Raw genomic sequence first — 18,908 nt, 5'->3', positions numbered from 1 at the left:
CTTCTCCCCTGTAGGTTTCTAGCCTGTGCCGTAGGGCAACTGGCCTCAGGTCTGAGGTCTCATTAATGCTCCTGGACATCAGTGAGGAGCACCCACACTACAGGAAGTTCCTAGATCCTGGGTTCTGGCCATCACCGGTTCTTGGATCAATGACACTCTCGCTGCTCTAGGACTCTTGGCTTTCTGAACGCTTCAGTAGAGGGAGAATTCAGGGTGGAAATCATCAAGCTTCACTGCCTTCTCTTTCTCATTGACAGCATAGCTGGAAAGTTCTTCTTCCTCCTCCTCCTCCTCCTCCTCCTCTTCTTCTTCTTCTTCTTTAAGATTTTTATTTGTTGGGACACCTGGATGGCTCAGTGGTTTAAAGCCTCTGCCTTCGGCTCAGGTCATGATCTCAATGTCCTGGGATCAAGCCCTGCATCGGGCTCTCTGCTCAGCAGGGAGCCTGCTTCCCCATCTCTCTCTGCCTGCCTCTCTGCCTACTTGTGATCTCGGTCGTTCTTCTTGATGTCTAAATAAACCTTTTTTTAAAAATATTTTTTATTTGTTTATTTGACACAGAGAGACAGTGAGAGAGGGAACAGAAACAGGGCAAGTGGGAGAGGGAGAAGCAGACTCCCTGCCCAGCAGGGAGCCTGACACAGGGCTCCATCCCAGGACTCTGGGATCATGACCTGAGCCGAAGGCAGATGCTTAATGACTGAGCCACCCAGGTGCCCCAGGAAAGTTCTTCTTGATGTCTAACTTCAGTACCTCTCACTAGCCTTTGGGGAATAGCTCTGATTTGGGGTGAACTGTCTCAGGTTCCTGAATCAGTCCTGTAGGCGATTTATAGATGAACCTTCTTCCAGATTTTGAAGTCTCCCTGGGACCATCTGTCTCCCCAATCAGCCCCTCACCTTGCGTGTGTCCACTATGCTAGGCATCGGGATGGCTATCCCGTGGGTGGTAGGATCAGGGCAAATTCCAGACAGGCCCCCACCCCGGCCAGAGGGGCAGCCTCTGCCACCCCCAGAACTCCAGGTAATAACCTAGGGGCCACGCCAGGCTCGCCAGCACCTGAGCCACCGGCAGCAGATAATGATGGGGGAGCTGGGCGGGCAGAGCCAACCCCTCAATCAGGAAGCAAATTAAAAAGGGGAGGAATCTCCCAGACAGACCACAACAATGAGACCGGCCCCCTTTCCAGGGCACTGCCTGCCCTCCCCACTACCCGCCTGATTTTGCCTGCCAGGTCCTGATACCAAGCCCTCCCCTCAAATTCCCCTCTCATGGGATCCTGGTGGAGGTTCTCCCGGCGCCCCTGGTTGCAGGTTGGCGGCAGTGTTCAGTGGACCAGGACACAGGGTGCAGGACCTGGTAGTGCCTGTTTGCCAGCCTGATCCTAGATTCCTAAAAGGGCATTCGGTACAATGGGGGGGGGGCAGTGAATAAGGAAGGTCAAGGCACACTTTTTGAACAGCCTCTTTTTAAAAAAATATTATTTATTTATTTGAGGGAGAGAGAGGGAATGAGAAAGTGAGCAAACGAGAGAGCACAGAGGGGGAGTGAGAAGGAGAGGCAGATTCCCCACTGAGCAGGGAGCCAGACGCAGGGCTTGATCCCAAGACCCTGGGATCATGATTGGATCAAGACCCTGGAATAATGAGCTGAAGGCAGACACTTAACCGACTGAGCCACCCAGGTGCCCCTCAAGCAGCATCTTGATGCCCACAAGGCAAACGATGGGTGGCTGTGACAAAGGAATTTATAGAGAAGCCACCAACTTCCTGCCTGGCAAGCCCCTTATCCTCTGCCAAGGAAGCATATCAGTCTAGCACAACATTTATTTACTCTGCTTCAGACTGGTCCCTGTAGGAGATGCTGGGGCAGGGGTACAAGGATGACCACAGAATGGCCAGAGAAAATTCCAGTCTCCCAAGGGGCTCACAGATTGACACACACACAACTACTCTATCACCCACCAATGTTAAGCCTTCTATACTTTCAGACTCTGGGACACAGAAAACAGTAAGCTGGAATACTGAAGAAGGCTTCATAGAGGACGGGGCATATGAGCTGGGCTTCACGGCATCAGTAGGAGCTCCCAGGCAAAGAAAGGAGGAAGAGCATTCCAGACAAGGAACAGGATGTGTCGTAAAAATGCGTGGACAGGGGGACCTGCATGGCTCAGTCGATTAAGTAACCAACTCTTGATTTCAGCTCAGGTCATGATCTCGGGGTCATGAGATTGAGCCCTGGGTCGGGCTCTCAACAGGGAGTCTGCCTGCAATACTCTCTCTCCCTCTGCCCTTCCTCCCCTTCTAAAGTAAATAAATAGATCTCAAAAAAAAAAAAAAAAGTGGACAACAAGGATAGACTAGAAGCCTCCTGTGGCCGGGACCTGGCGAGGGAGAGGGGTGAGGCTGGAAGGTGGGCTGAGATCAGATGGGGAATGAGGCTTCCATTTCAGGCTGAAGGAATGGACTTTCTCCTGTAGGTAATGGGAAGCTAGTGAATGTTTTTGAGCTGAAGCATGACATAATCAGCCACCCTAGCAAGGATTTTAAGTGCCCACAGAGGGATAAAGGGAACTCTGCTGTTTCTGCCTCTGCTCTTCTCCATGGCTGCCAGCCCACCGGCTCTTTCTCTTAGTTCCGACTCATTGCTCTTGCTCCCTTTGCTCCAAACTTCAACTCATTATTCCAAGCAGGCTGACAGGACAGAGCCTTCCCCCATCCCTCAGCGCTCACCCAAGCTCTGCGGGTCCCAGATATACTGCGGGGTCCTTCCATCACACAAGCAAGCAGGGGCCAGGGTGTGTGCGTGTGTGCGTGCGAGTGTGCATGCGAGTGTGTGTGTGTGTGTGTGTGTCTGGGAAGCTGGGCTCACTTCCTTCATAAATCTTTGGGTTTCAAGGCCTCTGTTGTGTCTTCCCACCTACCCCAGGCTTCCACCCTCACTGCTACCCTCCCAAACTGAGGAGCTTCTGGAAGTCTTGATTCCGGGGAAGCAATTTTCGAATTCACTCAGCCATGGCTTATCCACCTTTCTCAGAGACAAGTGCCAGGTGGTGTGCATGGCATGAGAAGGATTGCCCCTGGGGCGCCCGGGTGGCTCAGTGGGTTAAGCCTTTGCCTTCACATCTGAGGGTCCTGGGATGGAGCCCCTCATCAGGCTCTCTGCTCAGCAGGGAGCCTGCTTCCCCCGCCCCTGCTTGTCTGTTTGCTTGTGATCTCTCTCTCTGTCAAATAAATAAATAAAATCTTAAAAAAAAAAAAGAAAGAAAGAAAGAAAGAAAAGAAAAAGATTGCCCCTGCCCTCCAGGAGCCAACTGACCGGTGGGAAAGATAAGAAAACAACTTGGTGGAAAGGGGGCATGTGGCAATTAGCATTCGGGAAGTTCTGAGGAGCAAGCCAAGGATGTGCTAATAAGGGAAGACCTCATTAGAGAAAGCAGGCTTTGAGCCAGGAGCTGGAAGGCTGATCTGCTTTCCTGGGGCAGAGATAGGGCAGCGGGGGCGAAAAGAGTTGGAGCAAAAGTAGGAAGGCTGGACATGTTTGGTGGCTGGACATGCATGTGGTGCTGGGCTGCAGGGTTTGTACAAAGATCAATGGAAGTGGAGATTGCAAAAGGGACAGAAGCCAGTGGGTGGGTGGGGGGGTGTCTTCCCAGGTAGCACTGGGAGCCACTGGAGGACTTTGAGTTGGAGAGGGCCAAGTCGGACCGGCATTTCAGCATGATTCATCTGTTACTAGTTTAAGGGACACCTTAGGTGGCTGGGCCAGAAGTGGCAGAAATCCCATAGGAGATCTGAAAACTATTCCAGGAGAGAAGTAATTCCTGTTGCCAAGTTGATACTTCCCTGGAATTTTCACAGACAGTGCCCACTTCCAACCCCTTCCTTCATGCCTTCCTTCCTTTCTTCCTTCCTTCTTTCCACACTTATTTATTAAGCAGTTACTAGATACCAGAAGCCATTTTAGGCTCTTTCTTCTTTCCCCCCTCCGTCTTGCTGACTTTCTTTCTTTCTTTTTTAGATTTTATTTATTCATTTGACAGAGAGAGACCACAAGTAGGCAGAGAGGCAGGCAGAGAGAGAGGGAAGCAGGCTCCCTGCTGAGCAGAGAGCCTGATGCGGGACTCCATCCAAGGACCCTGAGATCATGACCTCCAAGGACACTGAGCCGAAGGCAGAGCCACTGAGGCGCCCCTCTTGCTGACTTTCTGATGAGAAGACAAAGGTAAACTGTCACTCAGGGCACCTGGGGAACCTCAGCCCAGACTCCTCATTTCTACTCAAACTAATCTGGTAGCTTCTGTCTTCAGAGCAGGTATATGGTGGGAAAATGAGAGAACCACATACGGTAAGGGTTTGTGGGTAGCGTGAGGTAGAAAAGCTTGAGGGCAGGAGGGTGAGCAGCTGGGGCAGAAAGCTGTTGGTGGATGGGAGGAGCTGTTGGTGCCTGGGGGAGGGAGGCTGGGCAAGGAGGAGAAAGATGGAGGACTAGAAGGAGGCAGGCCTCCGGGTGAGGATGGGGGCCAGGAGGGAGGGAGGGAGGGACAAACCTGAGAGCTAGAGGAGGAAGTAGAGTCTTAGTCTCTTAGTCGCTGGAGGTGGGTGAAGGTGGAGGTGGGTAAGGGCGGAGGTGGGGGCTGGGAGGCTAGGGCAGAGGAAACGGGCCCAGTCGCTGGAGACAAAAGTCTGGGAGTCTGAGCCTCTGCGGAGCCACCTGGAAGGTGTAGGCAGCGGCAACATCAAACTTGGGATCCAGGGTTGGCTCTGAGAATGACTGTAGTTGGGGGAGGGGGTGACGGGGGTGGGGGGGTGGCGACTGGGGAGTGGGGGGAGCCGAGAGCAGGAGAGGGGCCTGGATGGGCCATTAAGGTCCCTGGTCTTCGGCCTCCTCCAGGGCTCCTCCCCTCCCCTCTGAAGCCCAGATGCGGCTCCAAAGCACCCCCACCCCAGCACAGAGCTCTAGGCCCCTGCTGTGCCCACCGCTGGCCGTCCTCTCCCCCTCCACCCCTCATCGCTGGTGGGAAAGCACTTTGTTGGGTTGTTCCCAAGGTGCGAATAGAAGGGGAAAAGGGGTCGCCTGCCAAATAGGGTCTGGGTCGCCTTCATAGCTCCTCTCTCAGCAAAGCAGTCAGGGTCTCCACACATCCTTTACTGATCCAAAGGCTGGGAGAAGGCGTGTGGGCCAGCAGGTCCAGGCCAAGGACTAAGTCTTTTCCTCCCCCCCTCCCAATCCCCCCACCCCAAGATTCTCCCATCTTTTGGACTGGACCTGCTACCTAAGCATATGGAACCGATTGAAAGAATTTGTATGCTCACCTTATAATTTATGCAAATCAACTCTGTAATTAACTATAATTTGGAGGCATCCTTTGGTATTTGAGACATTTATCCATGAGGAAATGCCCTAGTGATAATGCTCCCGTATTAACATTATTTACTCCACCTGTGTGGTCTCCCCAGCTTGTTTCCCCCCCTCACTCTGATTTTCTGGGCTGGAAGGTGGGGAGGGACAGGGAAGCCCCTCCCTGGAGCCCGCCACAGTCCTGACGCCTGGGTTCTCCCGGGGAGCTGCTTTGGCCCTGTCCTCCCAACTTGGCTTAGGATTGAAGGAAGGGGTGCCGCTCTGCCTCCGAAGTCCCCTGCCACGCTACTCTCCCCTGCCGGGTGGGTAGCTCTCTGCTGAGCTTTTGAGTGCTCTTCCGGGCTTCAGTGTTCTCATCTCTGAAATGGGGAGAGGAAGGACCTGTCAGGGCCTTTACAGGATAATTGCTGAAAAGCTAATGAAGGGACTGGGAATCCCCAGTCAGAGAGATTTCTGGGGGTGTAGGGGGAGGGGTAGGACAAGAGTTCAAGAGGAAGGCTCCCTGACTCACCCTGTGCTAGACTCGGTGGGGGAGGTGGCATGCAAGGCTTGGGTCACTGGGTTCTGGGCGGGTGCAGAGGGTGCACAGCAGTGCCCGTCCTCAGCGCCAAGGGTGCTGGGCTATGGCTGAGCATGAGACGTGACCCCTGGAAAGGTCTCCAGGCCACTCTCCGATGTGGATCAGAATTGCTAGCTTCAGACAGCTGTGGGAAACCGGTCTTATTCTGTTTCATCTCCTTTCTCCTTCCTGGTCTGTTGTCCCCCTCCGCTCCAGGACATGCTCCTGTTAGCCAACACGCCTAAACTTACAACCACCCTAAAATTAAGTTCATGTAAATAGTTGGGGATGTGGGGCCACCACCTAAATTCCCCTCCAGGCCCCATCTCCCTTCCCAGGCCATATTCCCAGCCTTGTCACTCTCCTGGAGTCCCAGGATTCCTGAACTATCTGTAAATGTCCTTGGCTGGGCTCTAACTCTGGTCTTAGGTGACCTCTTCTTGTCCAATGCAAGCTGCTCCACCCCATCCAAAGTCAGGGAGATGGTCTTCCCATTCCATTTCACAATGACAGATCCCAGATCCAAGGAGTGGATTGCCTTGGGTCCTGGGGGTTCCGAACTGGAAAATATCTGAAAAGGGAATGAAGGAAAGGAGAAGGAGAGGCTTCAGCAGAGGTGGGAGAGATGGCTTCAACAGGGATGGGGAGCTCTACAGGGAGGGATTGATCAGCTGGAAGGGTGAGTGTGTGTGTGTGTGTGTGTGTGTGTGTGTGTGTGTGTGTGTGAAGTCTTTAAAAGTGGTACTTCTTGGGGCGCCTGGGTGGTTCAGTGGGTTAAGCCTCTGCCTTTGGCTCAGGTCATCATCTCAGGGACCTGGGATGAGCCCTGCATCAGGGCTCCCTGCTCAACAGGAAGCCTGCTTCCTCCTCTCTCTCTGCCTGCTGTTCTGCCTGCTTGTGATCTCTCTCTCTGTCAAATAAATAAATAAAATCTTAAAAAAAAAAAAAAAAGTGGTACTTCTTTCTTTCCCACCAAATCCACAGAGAAAACCTCAGAAGGAGGGAGATGGAATGTGGTGAGTTCCAGCCATCCGAGATCTCTCAGCTGGATTCCATAAGGACCACTTTGTCCCTCTCCCACTGCCTGTCCAACCTCTGGGGAGGGAAGGAGGGAAGAAGTCCTGTTCTCCATCCCCCACCCCCAGCTGCCTCTTCTAGCTGAAATCCTCCTTTCCTGGCAGACCTCAGAGACTCAGATCTCATCCCTTACCACTCCCCCAGGAGAGCTGGGGGGCCACTGTTTCCTGGATTATCCTAAAAGCTTCCGAGAGGCCGTGAGGACTTGGCAGCAACCCTGCCTGGGGCTCTCACCCGCCCCCCACTCTGGCTCTGGCTGTCGCCTCCCTTATAAAGCTTGGCTTTCACATCACCCCTACCTGCCCCTCACTGCTGCCGCCAGCTCTAGGCTCCATGGACCGGTAAGAGGGGATATTCCCTGTCCAGCTCAGGGGGCAAGAGGATCTAGTCTCCTCTCTAGAGGGACCATTGAGAAGGGTTTGAAAGGCTTGATTCTTTCTGAATTTGGGAGGAGGAAATAAGAGGGAGATCTTGGGGGGCTTTGTATGGAGACCCAAAGAGGATTCCTTTGGAGGTCTTTGCACTGGGCCATGCTGAGACCTCGGGGAGAAATGGAGTGGTCATTAACCAGCTGCCAGGGGCTTCGTCCTGAGAGAAAAGATGGGCAGATATTAATAGACACACAGGGCATACACTCACCCCACGGAAGTTTGTGCTTTCTAGGACACCTGCAGAAGTAAGGGAGAAACCTCTGTGCAAATCCCATGGGGAACTCCATGATGGAAGAGAAGGAACAGACACCCCACCTTCAAGCCCCTGGCACACACAGGCATGATGGGTACACACACACAAGTGTGGGCACACACACATGTACCCCAGGATATGGATGCTCTAGACTCAGCTGGTTTCATCCTTTAGACTGAAGACAGATGTGGACACTAGTGATATTTGGATTAAAATAGTATTAGGATCCGGTGTAGTGGCCGGTCCCAGGTAAACCCTCAGTAAGTGTTGGCTGAATGAAAGAGAACCATTTTGGCCCCAGCTCTGGATTCTGTCCAGTTTCCTAGGAACATAGGAGGGCAGGGTGGGAAGAAGGAAGGAAAGGAGGAATGTGTTGGTGTCCAGGGTCATTAATTTGCAGGTTTCCAGGTGCAGCCTGAAAGTGGGGGTGTGGAGTGGAGAAGAGTGAATAACCAGGAATTAGGAGACCAGGGTTCTTGTCCCTGCTTTGTTTCTAACTTTCCGATGACTTTGAGCTATTTGCTTCGCTGTTCTGGGGTTCAGTTTCCCTACCAATAAAACAAGGACTTGCACTAGACCATTTTTATAGGCAGAAAAGCTTTGGTATTTTCCTAGTGCAGTCTCCACAGAAGGACAACTGAGGTTTAGAAGAGACCACAGATAGAGCTGTGACTTGTCCCCGCAATCCAAGATGGGACCAGTTTGTCATTTTAAAGGCACGGTCATGGATGGCTTTGATCTGGACATTAGCTGGAGAATGCTATTCCCCTCACCTTCAGCATTTAGGGGAGCTGGACTCCAGGGGCCAGCACTGCTGCCCTAGCAAGGTCAGAAGGAGTGGCAGCCATGGGCGCCTGGGTGGCTCAGTGGGTTAAGCCGCTGCCTTCGGCTCAGGTCATGATCTCAGGGTCCTGGGATCGAGGCCCGCATCGGGCTCTCTGCTCAGCAGGGAGCCTGCTTCCTCCCCTCTCTCTCCCTGCTTGTAATCTCTCTCTGTCAAATAAATAAATAAAATCTTTAAAAAAAAAAAAAAAGAAAAAAAAAAAAGAAGGAGTGGCAGCCAGAACTGGGCTTTGGAGCCTGACAGATCTGGACTCAGTTTCCTTCTCTGTCTCACTTAATAGCTCTGTAATCTTGGGCAGGTCATTGAATTTCTTTGATCCTTGGCAGAATTCCTCCTCTGTACAATGGGAATAATAATAACAAGTTTGCTGCATGCCCATGAGAGTTCAAGACATTTGTGGGTCTTTTTTTTTTTTTTTTAAAGATTTCATTTATCTATTTCAGACAGAGAGAGAGAGTGCACGAGCAGGGGGAGGAGCAGAGGGAAAGGGAGAAGCAGGCTCCTGGCTGAGCAGAGAGCCTGATGCAGGGCTCAATCCCAGGACCCTGGGATCATGACCTGAGCCGAACGCAGACGCTTAATGACTGAGCCACCCAGGCGCCCCTGAAGATATTTGTGTAAAGTGCCTGGAACATAGTAGATGCTCAGTAAATACATGGTGGTCATGATGACTGTGAAGACTAACCTGGTCCAGGAGCAGAATGATTGCATGGTAGAAATGAGGCATGAGAAGAGGGGTAGCAGGATTGGACACTTGTGGCAAAATCTGTCTATCTACCCCTTTGGGGAAATGAGGGAGCAAGACCAGAAATGGCCTGAGTCTTGGGCAATATCTATTTGTGTGGGAGATGTGGTGGGCTGCATTGTCTAATTTTGAGAAGACATAAATAGTACCGGGCAGTGGTGATGTTGGCAGTCAAGTAGACATGAGACCAGGGGCACTGTTTAGTAGGAAACCATCTGGCAAGGGTCTGGAGGGGACGGGAATCAGAAGAAGGCGAGTAGAGGGTGACCTGAAAGGAAGATAGTACTCTGAGTGAAAGGCAGAAAGCTAGGCAGGACAGGAAAGCAGGATGGCTGAGTTTTCTGAGATAACTGTATTAGGAGCCACAGGCAGATGGAGGGTCTTTGCTCCTGAGAACCCTAGGCGGCTGTCGGTCAGGGTAGGATGGAGTTAAAGGGGGGTCTGGGAGGAAAGTGGGGTGGGAAGTCTACCATCCAGGGGCTAGACCCATTTCCCTGTTGCTTTCCAGGGAGAGACAGAAGGAGACAGGAAGATAAAATAATCTGGTGCCTGGAAAAAAAGTGGGAGCGGGGGGCGGGGGGGGGGGGACTCTGAGCAGATCCCTGCTCAGATCCCTTAAGAGCAGTAGCTTCTGTGGGCTGCAGGGAGGAAGGAGGCAGAGAATGCCTATGGGTCAAATCAGACTTAACACAGGAGCCTGAGTCACAGGCTCTGTTCTGGATGTGGTTGTGAGCAGAGTGAACAGAGATAAAACCACGTTGATAGAGAGCTGTCGATGTGGCAGTGGCCCCAAAGATCCTGAGCAGTTCTTGAGAATCAACATCATCACTGGCGTCTGAGTGTCCAGAAGACTACTGATCAGAAAGTATAATCCCTTGCATTCCAGCAACTTCTCCAGGCTTACCAAGTGCCTGTCGTTTACCCTGCAGGGTAACTGCTCTAACTGTATTCTAACCCAGGGGAAACTGAGGCTCAGTGCAACCTAACCCACCAGATCAGCTTAACAAGTCCAGGGTGGGGCAGGATTTTAGGTCCACCAAATTCCAGTCCCAAGATCTTGCGAATATTCCTCAATCCAACAAACGTTTGCTGGGAACCCACTTATTTAATAATTATAACAACATCTTCCCTTTGCTGTGAGCTTACCAGGGGAACCAGGGGCTAAGTATTTTCCATACATCAATTCCTTTAAGCCCCAGAAGAGTCTTCCAACTTGAACTCAGGTGGCCCAGATGAGGAAATGGAATCTTAGAAAAGAGGCAGATGAACCCACGAATCAGACATTTACTCCGGATATAAGACCGTGTGTGTTTTGGGGGGACGGGGGGAATCACGCAGGCAAAGGCTGATTTTCAAGGGGCTGTGGTTTCAGTTTAGTTGTTCTGTAGTGGCACTTTGAGTATGTCCCCAACGGAAAATCGAACCGGGTCAAGCAATGGTGGTGGAACAGAGGCTGTAGAGGTGAGATTGAATCATCCTAAATTCTGGTCCTGCTGTGCCTGATAGACTGTCGAGACAAAAAACGAAATTTAAAAAGCCGATGGCAAAGCGCGTAGGGAAAACCAAACAGCGCAAAGAAAAAAAATATGGAAATCGATCAGAATTCCCCTGCAAGAAAAGAGTTGTTTCGGGAAGTCCGCGCAGCGGGTGGAGGAGGCACGGATAGAGAAGGGAACAGCGGACTACCCGGGTTCACAGGCCAGTGGGGCGAGGAGGAGGAGGAACGCCTCTAATCACCGGCGCTCGCTCCATATCTCGACGAAATGGGACCTGGAGAGAAGTTTTTCGGTGGGGGCCGTGAACGCCCTGAAATTTTTGCCAGAATGGTGCACTGTGTATGTGCATTTGTTTTCCTTAAAGGAAATCCCAGACTCTTTCCCAAACTTAGGAACCTTGGGTTTAAACATTCAGGTGAGAATCGTGGCAAGGGGTCGATCAGTTCTTTCCAGAAGTGTCCCTTCCCAGGGCCATTAGGGCGCCTCCCCAACTTTCAGAGCCGGCCGCGCAGGGGGGCAAAGGTGGAGTGAATACGGAGGCTGAGCAGCTCCGGGACTGAGGGGAGTCGCGTATTTGAGAGATGGACTTAGGACGCGCCTGCGGCTGCTGCTTAAGGGGAAATGGGGAGTGAGAGCTGAGGGGGGCCTGGGAGACGAACAGGGGCAGGCAGGGGGGAATAAGGATAAGTGGGGGAACAGGGGAATGGCAGAGGAGAGGAGACCACCCAAAAAAGGCGAGTGGCCGGAGAGGGAGAGGAAGAAAGCCGGAGCCAAAAGGCCAGGGGGTGGTGGTGGTGGAGAGAAGCGGCGGGGGTAATGAGGTGAAGGAGGGCGGCAGCCCAAAGTTCTCACGGCCTAAGCCTGGGGTGGACCGGACACATCCTTGGCGCTCAGCCCTGTTTCCTTTTTCTCTCAGTACCCCGGCCAGCGCCGCCCCGCCGGGCGAGTGGGTCGAGCGCCGAGGAAGCAAGCGGCGCCCGAGGGACGCTCCTAATCGCCCCGAGGACCCGCCCCCTTCTCCAGGCCCCCGGGGTCTGAGTCCCGCGTACCCCGCCAGACCCAGCCCGCTCCCGGGCAGTTTGGCTCCCGAGGGGCGGGTCTCGGAGCCTGGGAAACGCTCCGCCCAGGACCCCCGCCGGAGGAGCGGAGTGGCCGGGGAGGAGCCAGGGAGGGGCGGGAGGCGACCTAGTTAGCGAGCCCGCCCCCTCTCCTCCAGCCCGGCCGCGCGGGCCTCCCGTCCGGCCGAGCCCGCAAGGGTTAAAGGCGGCGGCAGGTGAGGTGGGCGGGGCCGCGGACTCGGGGAAAAAGGAGCGCGGGGCAGAGGATGAAGGCAGAGAGCGCGGGTGAGTCACGGGCGGAGCTGTGCTCGCTCGCTCGCTCGCTCGCTCCCTGGCTCCCGCCCGCCCTCCGCCCTCCCGCCGGCCCTCCGCCCCTCCTCCGCCGCCAGCTGCCGGCCTCCAGCCGCCCGCCGCCGGGTCTGGTCGCGGCCCCCGCTCGTCTTCGGCTCCTGTGCCTTGCCGTTGGAGAGCCCGCCGGCGCGCAGGGCCCATGAGCGCCCGTCCGTAGCGCGCCAGCCTGCCGTGCCCGGAGCCCGAGCGCAGCCTCGAGGTAGGAGCCAGGGTCGGGGCGGCGAGGGGTGCGCGCCCCGGGGATCATCCCAGAAAGACGCGCCTCGAACTCGCCGCAGCCTCCGGTGGCCTTGGGGGAGGTGGTCCTAAAGAATCTGAGGGGCTTAGCGTCCCCGCCGAGCGACAGCTTGGGCGGAAGGGCGAGACGAGGGACCGAGGAGACTGAAAACCGGGGAAACTGGAGCGACTGGGACAACCGGAGGACTGGAACCTTGAGGACTGGGAGTGCGGAAGTCCTGACCACCTGAGCGCCGGTGATCGGGAGAGGGAGACTGCGGAAGGGGGAAGAAGGGTGTTTCTACCCGGCTTCCTGCACTGGGGAGCGGGAAGCCGAGAGTGCGCGCTCTGCTGTCTCCCTTCCCGAAACTTTGCAGGCTGGCCATTGCATCCCAGGGCTGGACTCCCCGGCTCTGCGTCGAGAGAGGCCACTCTGGAGCCTGGGTCGTTCACCTCCCCACCCCCTCATCCCTGGGGCAGTTCCCAGACGCCGAAAGCTATTAGGGTCCCAGGCCTTCCGGCTCCTGCCCAGCCCCTTCTGGGCTGCCCCACCTGGGCCCGAGGCTCTTTTCCTGCTGCTTCACCCTGTTCCTTTCTTGTGGTAAGGCAGCTAGAGGCTGAGTAGGCGCCCCGGTTCCCCTCTCTCCCCCTCTCCCAGACTACCAGGGCTACCTCTTTGGTCACAGAGGCCACAGGTAGCAGGGTCAGCCCTGCTGTAGGAAGAAGTCCCTGACCTAAACCACTGCACCTCCTCTCCCACCATCAGAGAAGGCTGGGCGACCACACTCCACACCTGAAGGGCTCTCAGGTCTTCGGGAGAGGTGGTGGGAGGAAGAGGACCTTCGATTCACAGATGCGTGGTTAAGAACGGGGTGGATGTCTTTAGGTTGCCAACCCTTTAGGGAAAGGATAACAGGCGGGGAGTCCAGGCACCTGGTTCACAGAGGTACATACAGTGCATACAGGTTAATTGAACAAGTAAATGAAAGTCTGTTCAAGTCATTTCTCCAAATACTGCCTGGGTTTCCTCTTTTTTTTTAAATAAGAGGGTTGGTCTGAGGCAATGGTTCTCAACACTTAGCTGCATATGGGTGCCATCTGCAGAACTCCTAAAAATGACCCAGGTCTAGAATGCACCCCCCTTTATAATCTCTTGGGGTAATTCGTAATTTCTGTGATTCTGGTTTTTCTTGTTGTCCTTCGCTGTCCCCACTGTGACTCTGCATCTCTTAACGGGGTGACAGTTTTACCTCCCTGAGCTGGTTAGTCAGCTCTTCTCTCGCTGGCCCCCTTCTGGGGGAAGCTGACCCCTCCCAGCTTCACATCTGAGTCTCCCCTAGATTGGAGGAGGGCGTGGATAGCAGCAGACAACTGGCTGGAGCCTGTGTGGGTCAGCACAGGAGAGGAGGAGGCTTACCTTTCTCTGGTGGGGAGATGTCCCCTGGTAACTAGCACTGTGGCTGCCCCCCCCCGGGGGGGGGGAGGGGTAGGGACCAGGCATGGAAGTGGGTTTGGGGGGGGTGGCAACCCAGCCAGGCAGAGAGCTGAGGCGAATGGTACAGAACAGTGAAATGCTCTTCACCACTGAACATTCCTCAGGGATGGAATGAGGTCTCCCCCAGTATCTGAAAACCTGCGCTGGGCATGGAAAATCAGGTCACCTCAAGCTCTGAGTTTCAGAAACAGACCCCCATCGTCTCCTCATCTGTGTCCTGAGTTAGACTAGGGAAGTAGAGATGGGTCTAGGCCCTCCATTGGGGGTGGCGGCCGGTCTGCAGGGGGATAAATGCCACCAGCTCTCTGCGCTGGCCTGGGAACCCGGGGTCTGGATGGTCCTAGCATTTTACTGTAGGAGTTTCTGACTTACCAGCCTGGGACTAGCCCAGCTCTCGGAATGAGCTAGGTCCTGTAGGAGGGATCAGCTTCAGCGAGGAGAAGGTTGACTTACCCCCTTGGCTGAGAACCTCATACCCTCCAGCCTTCCTAGCACTAAACAATTCTGTTTACTGGTCTTTAGTCCCCTCAGAGCTGTGTCCCTCTTTTCACCTGCCAGGCAGCTACAGAGAGGAGCACTTTGCAGGGAGGGGATCTGGGTCAGGACTAAAAGTGAGTTGGTTACTTTCCTCATGCCACCTCTTCTTTGCCTCCTTTAGGTTCCACTTGAGGTGCCCCTGACTGTCCCTGCTCCCCACCCCACCCCGGATCCCGGCAATGCTAACCGCTGTCTGCGGCTCTCTGGGCAGCCAGCACACGGACGCGCCTCACGCCTCCCCGCCGCGCCTCGACCTGCAGCCTCTCCAAACATACCAGGGCCACACGAGCCCGGAGGCTGGGGACTACCCCTCCCCGCTGCAGCCTGGAGAGCTGCAGAGCCTCCCGCTGGGCCCGGAGGTGGATTTCTCACAGGGCTATGAGCTGCCGGGGGCCTCCTCTCGGGTAACCTGCGAGGACCTGGAAAGCGACAGTCCCTTGGCCCCGGGACCCTTTTCCAAGCTCCTGCAGCCGGACATGTCACACCATTATGAATCATGGTTCCGGCCGACTCACCCAGGCACGGAGGATGGCTCGTGGTGGGACCTTCATCCGGGCACCAGCTGGATGGACCTCCCCCACACTCAGGGCACGCTGACCTCGCCTGGCCACCCCGGGGCGCTTCAGGCTGGCTTGGGGGGCTACGTCGGAGACCACCAGCTTTGTGCCCCGCCGCCCCACCCACACCCGCATCACCTTCTCCCGGCCGCCGGAGGGCAGCATCTCCTGGGGCCGCCCGACGGGGCTAAGGCCTTGGAAGCGGCCGCCCCGGAGTCCCAGGGTCTGGATTCCAGTCTGGACGGAGCAGCCCGGCCCAAAGGCTCCCGGCGGTCAGTGCCCCGCAGCTCGGGCCAGACCGTATGCCGCTGCCCCAACTGCCTGGAGGCGGAGCGACTGGGGGCTCCGTGCGGGCCCGACGGGGGCAAGAAGAAGCATTTGCACAATTGCCACATCCCAGGTTGTGGGAAAGCCTACGCCAAGACGTCGCATCTGAAGGCGCACCTGCGCTGGCACAGCGGCGACCGTCCCTTCGTGTGCAACTGGCTCTTCTGCGGCAAGCGCTTCACGCGCTCTGACGAGCTGCAGCGCCACCTCCAGACCCACACGGGCACCAAGAAGTTCCCCTGTGCGGTCTGCAGCCGCGTCTTCATGCGCAGCGACCACCTGGCCAAACACATGAAAACCCACGAGGGCGCCAAAGAGGAGGCTGCCGGGGCGGCCACCGGCGAGAGCAAGGCCAGCGGAGCGGTGGAGCCCCCCGGGGGCAAAGGCAAGCGGGAGGCGGAGGGCGGCGCGGCTCCCTCCAACTGAGCTGCTCTGGTACCGCCCCCCACGCTGGTCTCTCCTGGGGGCATCAGAAGAGCTTTCGGGGCCTCCCTCCACTCCCCCCGCCCCGGCCTGATGCCCTTGGGGGTTGGGGGACTCGAGTCAGAGGATCAGGTGGTTATTTATTAAGGGGGAGGAAAAGTGGTGCGGGGTCAGGGGGACGGGACAGTAGGGGGTTTTTTAGTCTCTGGGGCTGGACCAGACGTGTTTGACTGGCTGGGCTGGGAGGGGCTGCGCATGCTGGTCTGTCCTCCCTGTCCCCACTACTTCGCTCCAGTGCCCGGGCTGGGGGGTTGGGGTGGGGTACCCCTACCGCGGCTGCAGGGCGGAGGGGACCTGCTGGAAGAGACAGCGCGTCCCCGGAGCAGAGAGGAGTGGGGCCGCCGCAGGCGCTGGGGGTAGCTGTCTGGACACGTCCTTAGTGCCTGGGAACCGGCACTTAAAAGCGCCTCCGGTCCCGCCCTGCGGCCCAGGTCCCTTTCATCCCCCATATAGTACTTCTGTTCCTATGTTTCCCGAGGGAGCGCTCACGTGGGGTAGGGGAGACAGGGGTACCCTCTAAGGAGGGGTCTCTATCTGGTTGGGAGGGTTGTTGCCCTAGAAATAACTCCTTTTATGTGCCTCCTGATTAACCCTTCCCAACCCATTCTGATGGAGCCTTGAAGGAAGAGGGGAAGAGGCCAGAATCTGGGACAGCTTCCCAGCCAGAGCAGTGGGGTGGAGGAGAGAGCTAGACCAGGGGGGGAGGGCAAAAAGTCCTCTTCTTAAAATGAGAGGAAGGAATTGGGTAGGGCAATGGAAGGAACTAACCCCTTATGCCTCTAACTCGGATTCAGTCCTTAACTCATGGTTTTCATGAAAAATAAAGTTCGGTGTAGTTCACATTCCCCATCCGTTACCTGATCTAGGTTTTCAAGGCAACCAGAAGCCCCAGCCCCCACCCTAGAATGATGTAGTGTCTCATCCTGGCTCCCTGTTCCCACCCCTCCCTCCATCATTTGCTTTCTCCTTAGGGATGGAAGGAAGAGGGTTACCTGGGTTGCCTGGGGAGTAGGTGGGGTGTCCCAGCAGAGGGACCTCCAGTGGTCTCCACTCAGGGTGGATGTCCAGCCATCTTCTACTCACTGGGAAGAGAAGGCCCACTCTTTCTTTTCTTTCCCATCCCCTTTCTCTGCTGCCTGCAAGCCTTGCCCTTCCTGTAGAGAATTAGGAGGCTCCCTTCTCCCCATCTCAATTCTGGGCAGGGAGACTTCCCTTCCATATGAAGGAGGTGTTCTCCCATTGGAAGGGGTCTGCCTTCTGAGGTGATGTCCAAGAAGCTGTCCCTGTCCCCTTCTTTAGATGCTTGAGATCCATTCTGATTGTGATCTTGGAGTGGAGCCTGGGGAGGGGGAGAGCCTGGCAGGGATGGAGCCAGGCAGAGGGAAGGAAGCTGATAGGGGGTCAGGGTCTGGAACTAGTACCCTTTCCCAAGCTAGAGGTAGAGGCCCTAAGATTCCCTCTGACCTCTCTGGACCCCTTGCCCCCTTTCTCCACCCAGAGCCCTATGCAAAGATTAGTTGTGTATTGATTTTTAAGTTATAAGGAAAAGGTATTTTATTTAATATTAGGGCATGTGTGTGTGCATGTTGTTTGTACGTGTGTGTGTATTGTGTGTGTGTTTCTCTACTGAGCCTGGGGTCTCCAGCTAGAGAGACCCCACCTTGTTCACCCTGTCCAGAGCCCTAGGTCTTAGGCTTACAGCATCTCTTCCTCCCTTGGGGATGCTGAAGTCCAGTCAGTCCCAGGACTGGGAGCTAAATGGGAAATGGGTCTGGGGTCTGGATAGGAATATGCGTTTGCATAGAAGGGAGCCCTTCTTAAAAGGGACAGGGTGACTCTCCCTGAGAGACTCATGGGCCTGGGGTAGTTTAAGAAGTAACGTTCTTTCTTTTTGCTCCCTCTTCCCCCTACCTCTTGCCACCCCAACCAGAGGTCCCTTTCCTTGCTGAGAGGGTTGGGGGTAGGAGAGAGCTCGCAGCGCCTGCAGGTTGCCTGGCCAGGCAGAGAAAGGGGGAGAGAGGGAGGGCTCTGTGGGTGTGGGATGCCTTTCTCCTCCACCCATCGAAACCAGCCACCCCCTCCCTGCGCTACCAGGACAGCCTTCCCCAGTGACCATTGTAAGGGGAACTCCCGAATGGGTGTTGGGGTGGCGGGGAAACATTGATGTTCCCCTCCGGAGGCCTTGAGTTCTAAGGGTGCTGGTGAGGGCTTCGGATGGGTTTTCTTCTGCTCCCCTCATTTATAGATCTAGGTTGCTTGGCTGTCTACCCCCTTCTAGGCAGCCCCCTAGAGGAGAAATGTAGGATTTTTTTTTTTTTTTTTTTTTTTTTTTTTTCCTTTAACTGCTGTGAACCCACTTTGGGGGGGAGAGGAGGAGGAAGAAACAGCCTGTGTTTTTTATGCCGTAATAAAGTCATCAAGCACATCATTGCTTCATTTGTCTTCCAGCTCTGGTTTTCTTTTTGACTCAGTGTCCCTCAGCAGTGAGGACCAGGCCCAGGCCGGCTGCAGGGTGGGGTGGACACTTCCTTTGATCCAGCACCCCGGCCTGCAGCCTCTCCTCCCTTTGTTTGGGGCAGAGCCCAGCTGATGGAAGGGTCAGATCCTTTCCCAGGAGGTGGCTGGTGTGGGGAATGGGGAGGAGCTCCCTCAGGGTTGATAGCTGGGCTGACTGTCCCTCCGTGGGGCTGAGAAGGTTCTAGATATTTCCTTCCTCCTCCACATGTAAGCCCCCTCTTTCTCCTCCCCTGCGAAGAACGCCAGTTCCCTGCCTTACCAGGGAGAGCCAGCCTCCCAGCCTGGTCACCCCGCCCCGTGGGGGTGTGATCAGTCCCTCTGGCTGTGAGCGAGGCGGGGGTGACTGACAGCGATTTCTTCACCCAGAATGATCCCTATCAGGGACAAGGCGATGAAAGGCAGCCAGGCTATCTGATGGGCTCCCGCCCAGCTGGAAAGTCTGAGGGAAGGATCCTACTGCAACTCCCAGCTAGAGGGCCCGCCACAGTTACACAAACACCACGCGCACCAGTGCACCCTCACCCGACCCACTGGGCGGCCTGGGATGTGCAGAAACGCCCATCTGGACACACTCTCCTGGGCTGCCCAGTGCCTGCGATGC

The 18,908-nt window shown here is 55.5% G+C and overlaps 1 protein-coding gene across 1 annotated transcript; it reads left to right on the top strand.

The window, feature by feature from the left end:
- The first annotated feature begins 11,927 nt into the window (after nucleotides 1-11,927).
- On the top strand, nucleotides 11,928-18,185 carry SP6 (Sp6 transcription factor). Its single transcript, XM_059381038.1, has 2 exons — nucleotides 11,928-12,374; nucleotides 14,545-18,185. Exon 2 carries the CDS (start codon nucleotides 14,603-14,605, stop codon nucleotides 15,731-15,733), a length of 1,131 nt encoding a protein of 376 aa, XP_059237021.1. The 5' UTR covers nucleotides 11,928-12,374; nucleotides 14,545-14,602; the 3' UTR covers nucleotides 15,734-18,185.
- The last annotated feature ends 723 nt before the right edge of the window (nucleotides 18,186-18,908 follow it).

The sequence above is a fragment of the Mustela nigripes genome, chromosome 16 (genome assembly GCF_022355385.1).
Source record: "Mustela nigripes isolate SB6536 chromosome 16, MUSNIG.SB6536, whole genome shotgun sequence".
Taxonomy (NCBI): domain Eukaryota; kingdom Metazoa; phylum Chordata; class Mammalia; order Carnivora; family Mustelidae; genus Mustela; species Mustela nigripes.
Note: the sequence above shows the minus strand (reverse complement) of the source record. Positions and strands in the feature narration are given on the sequence as shown.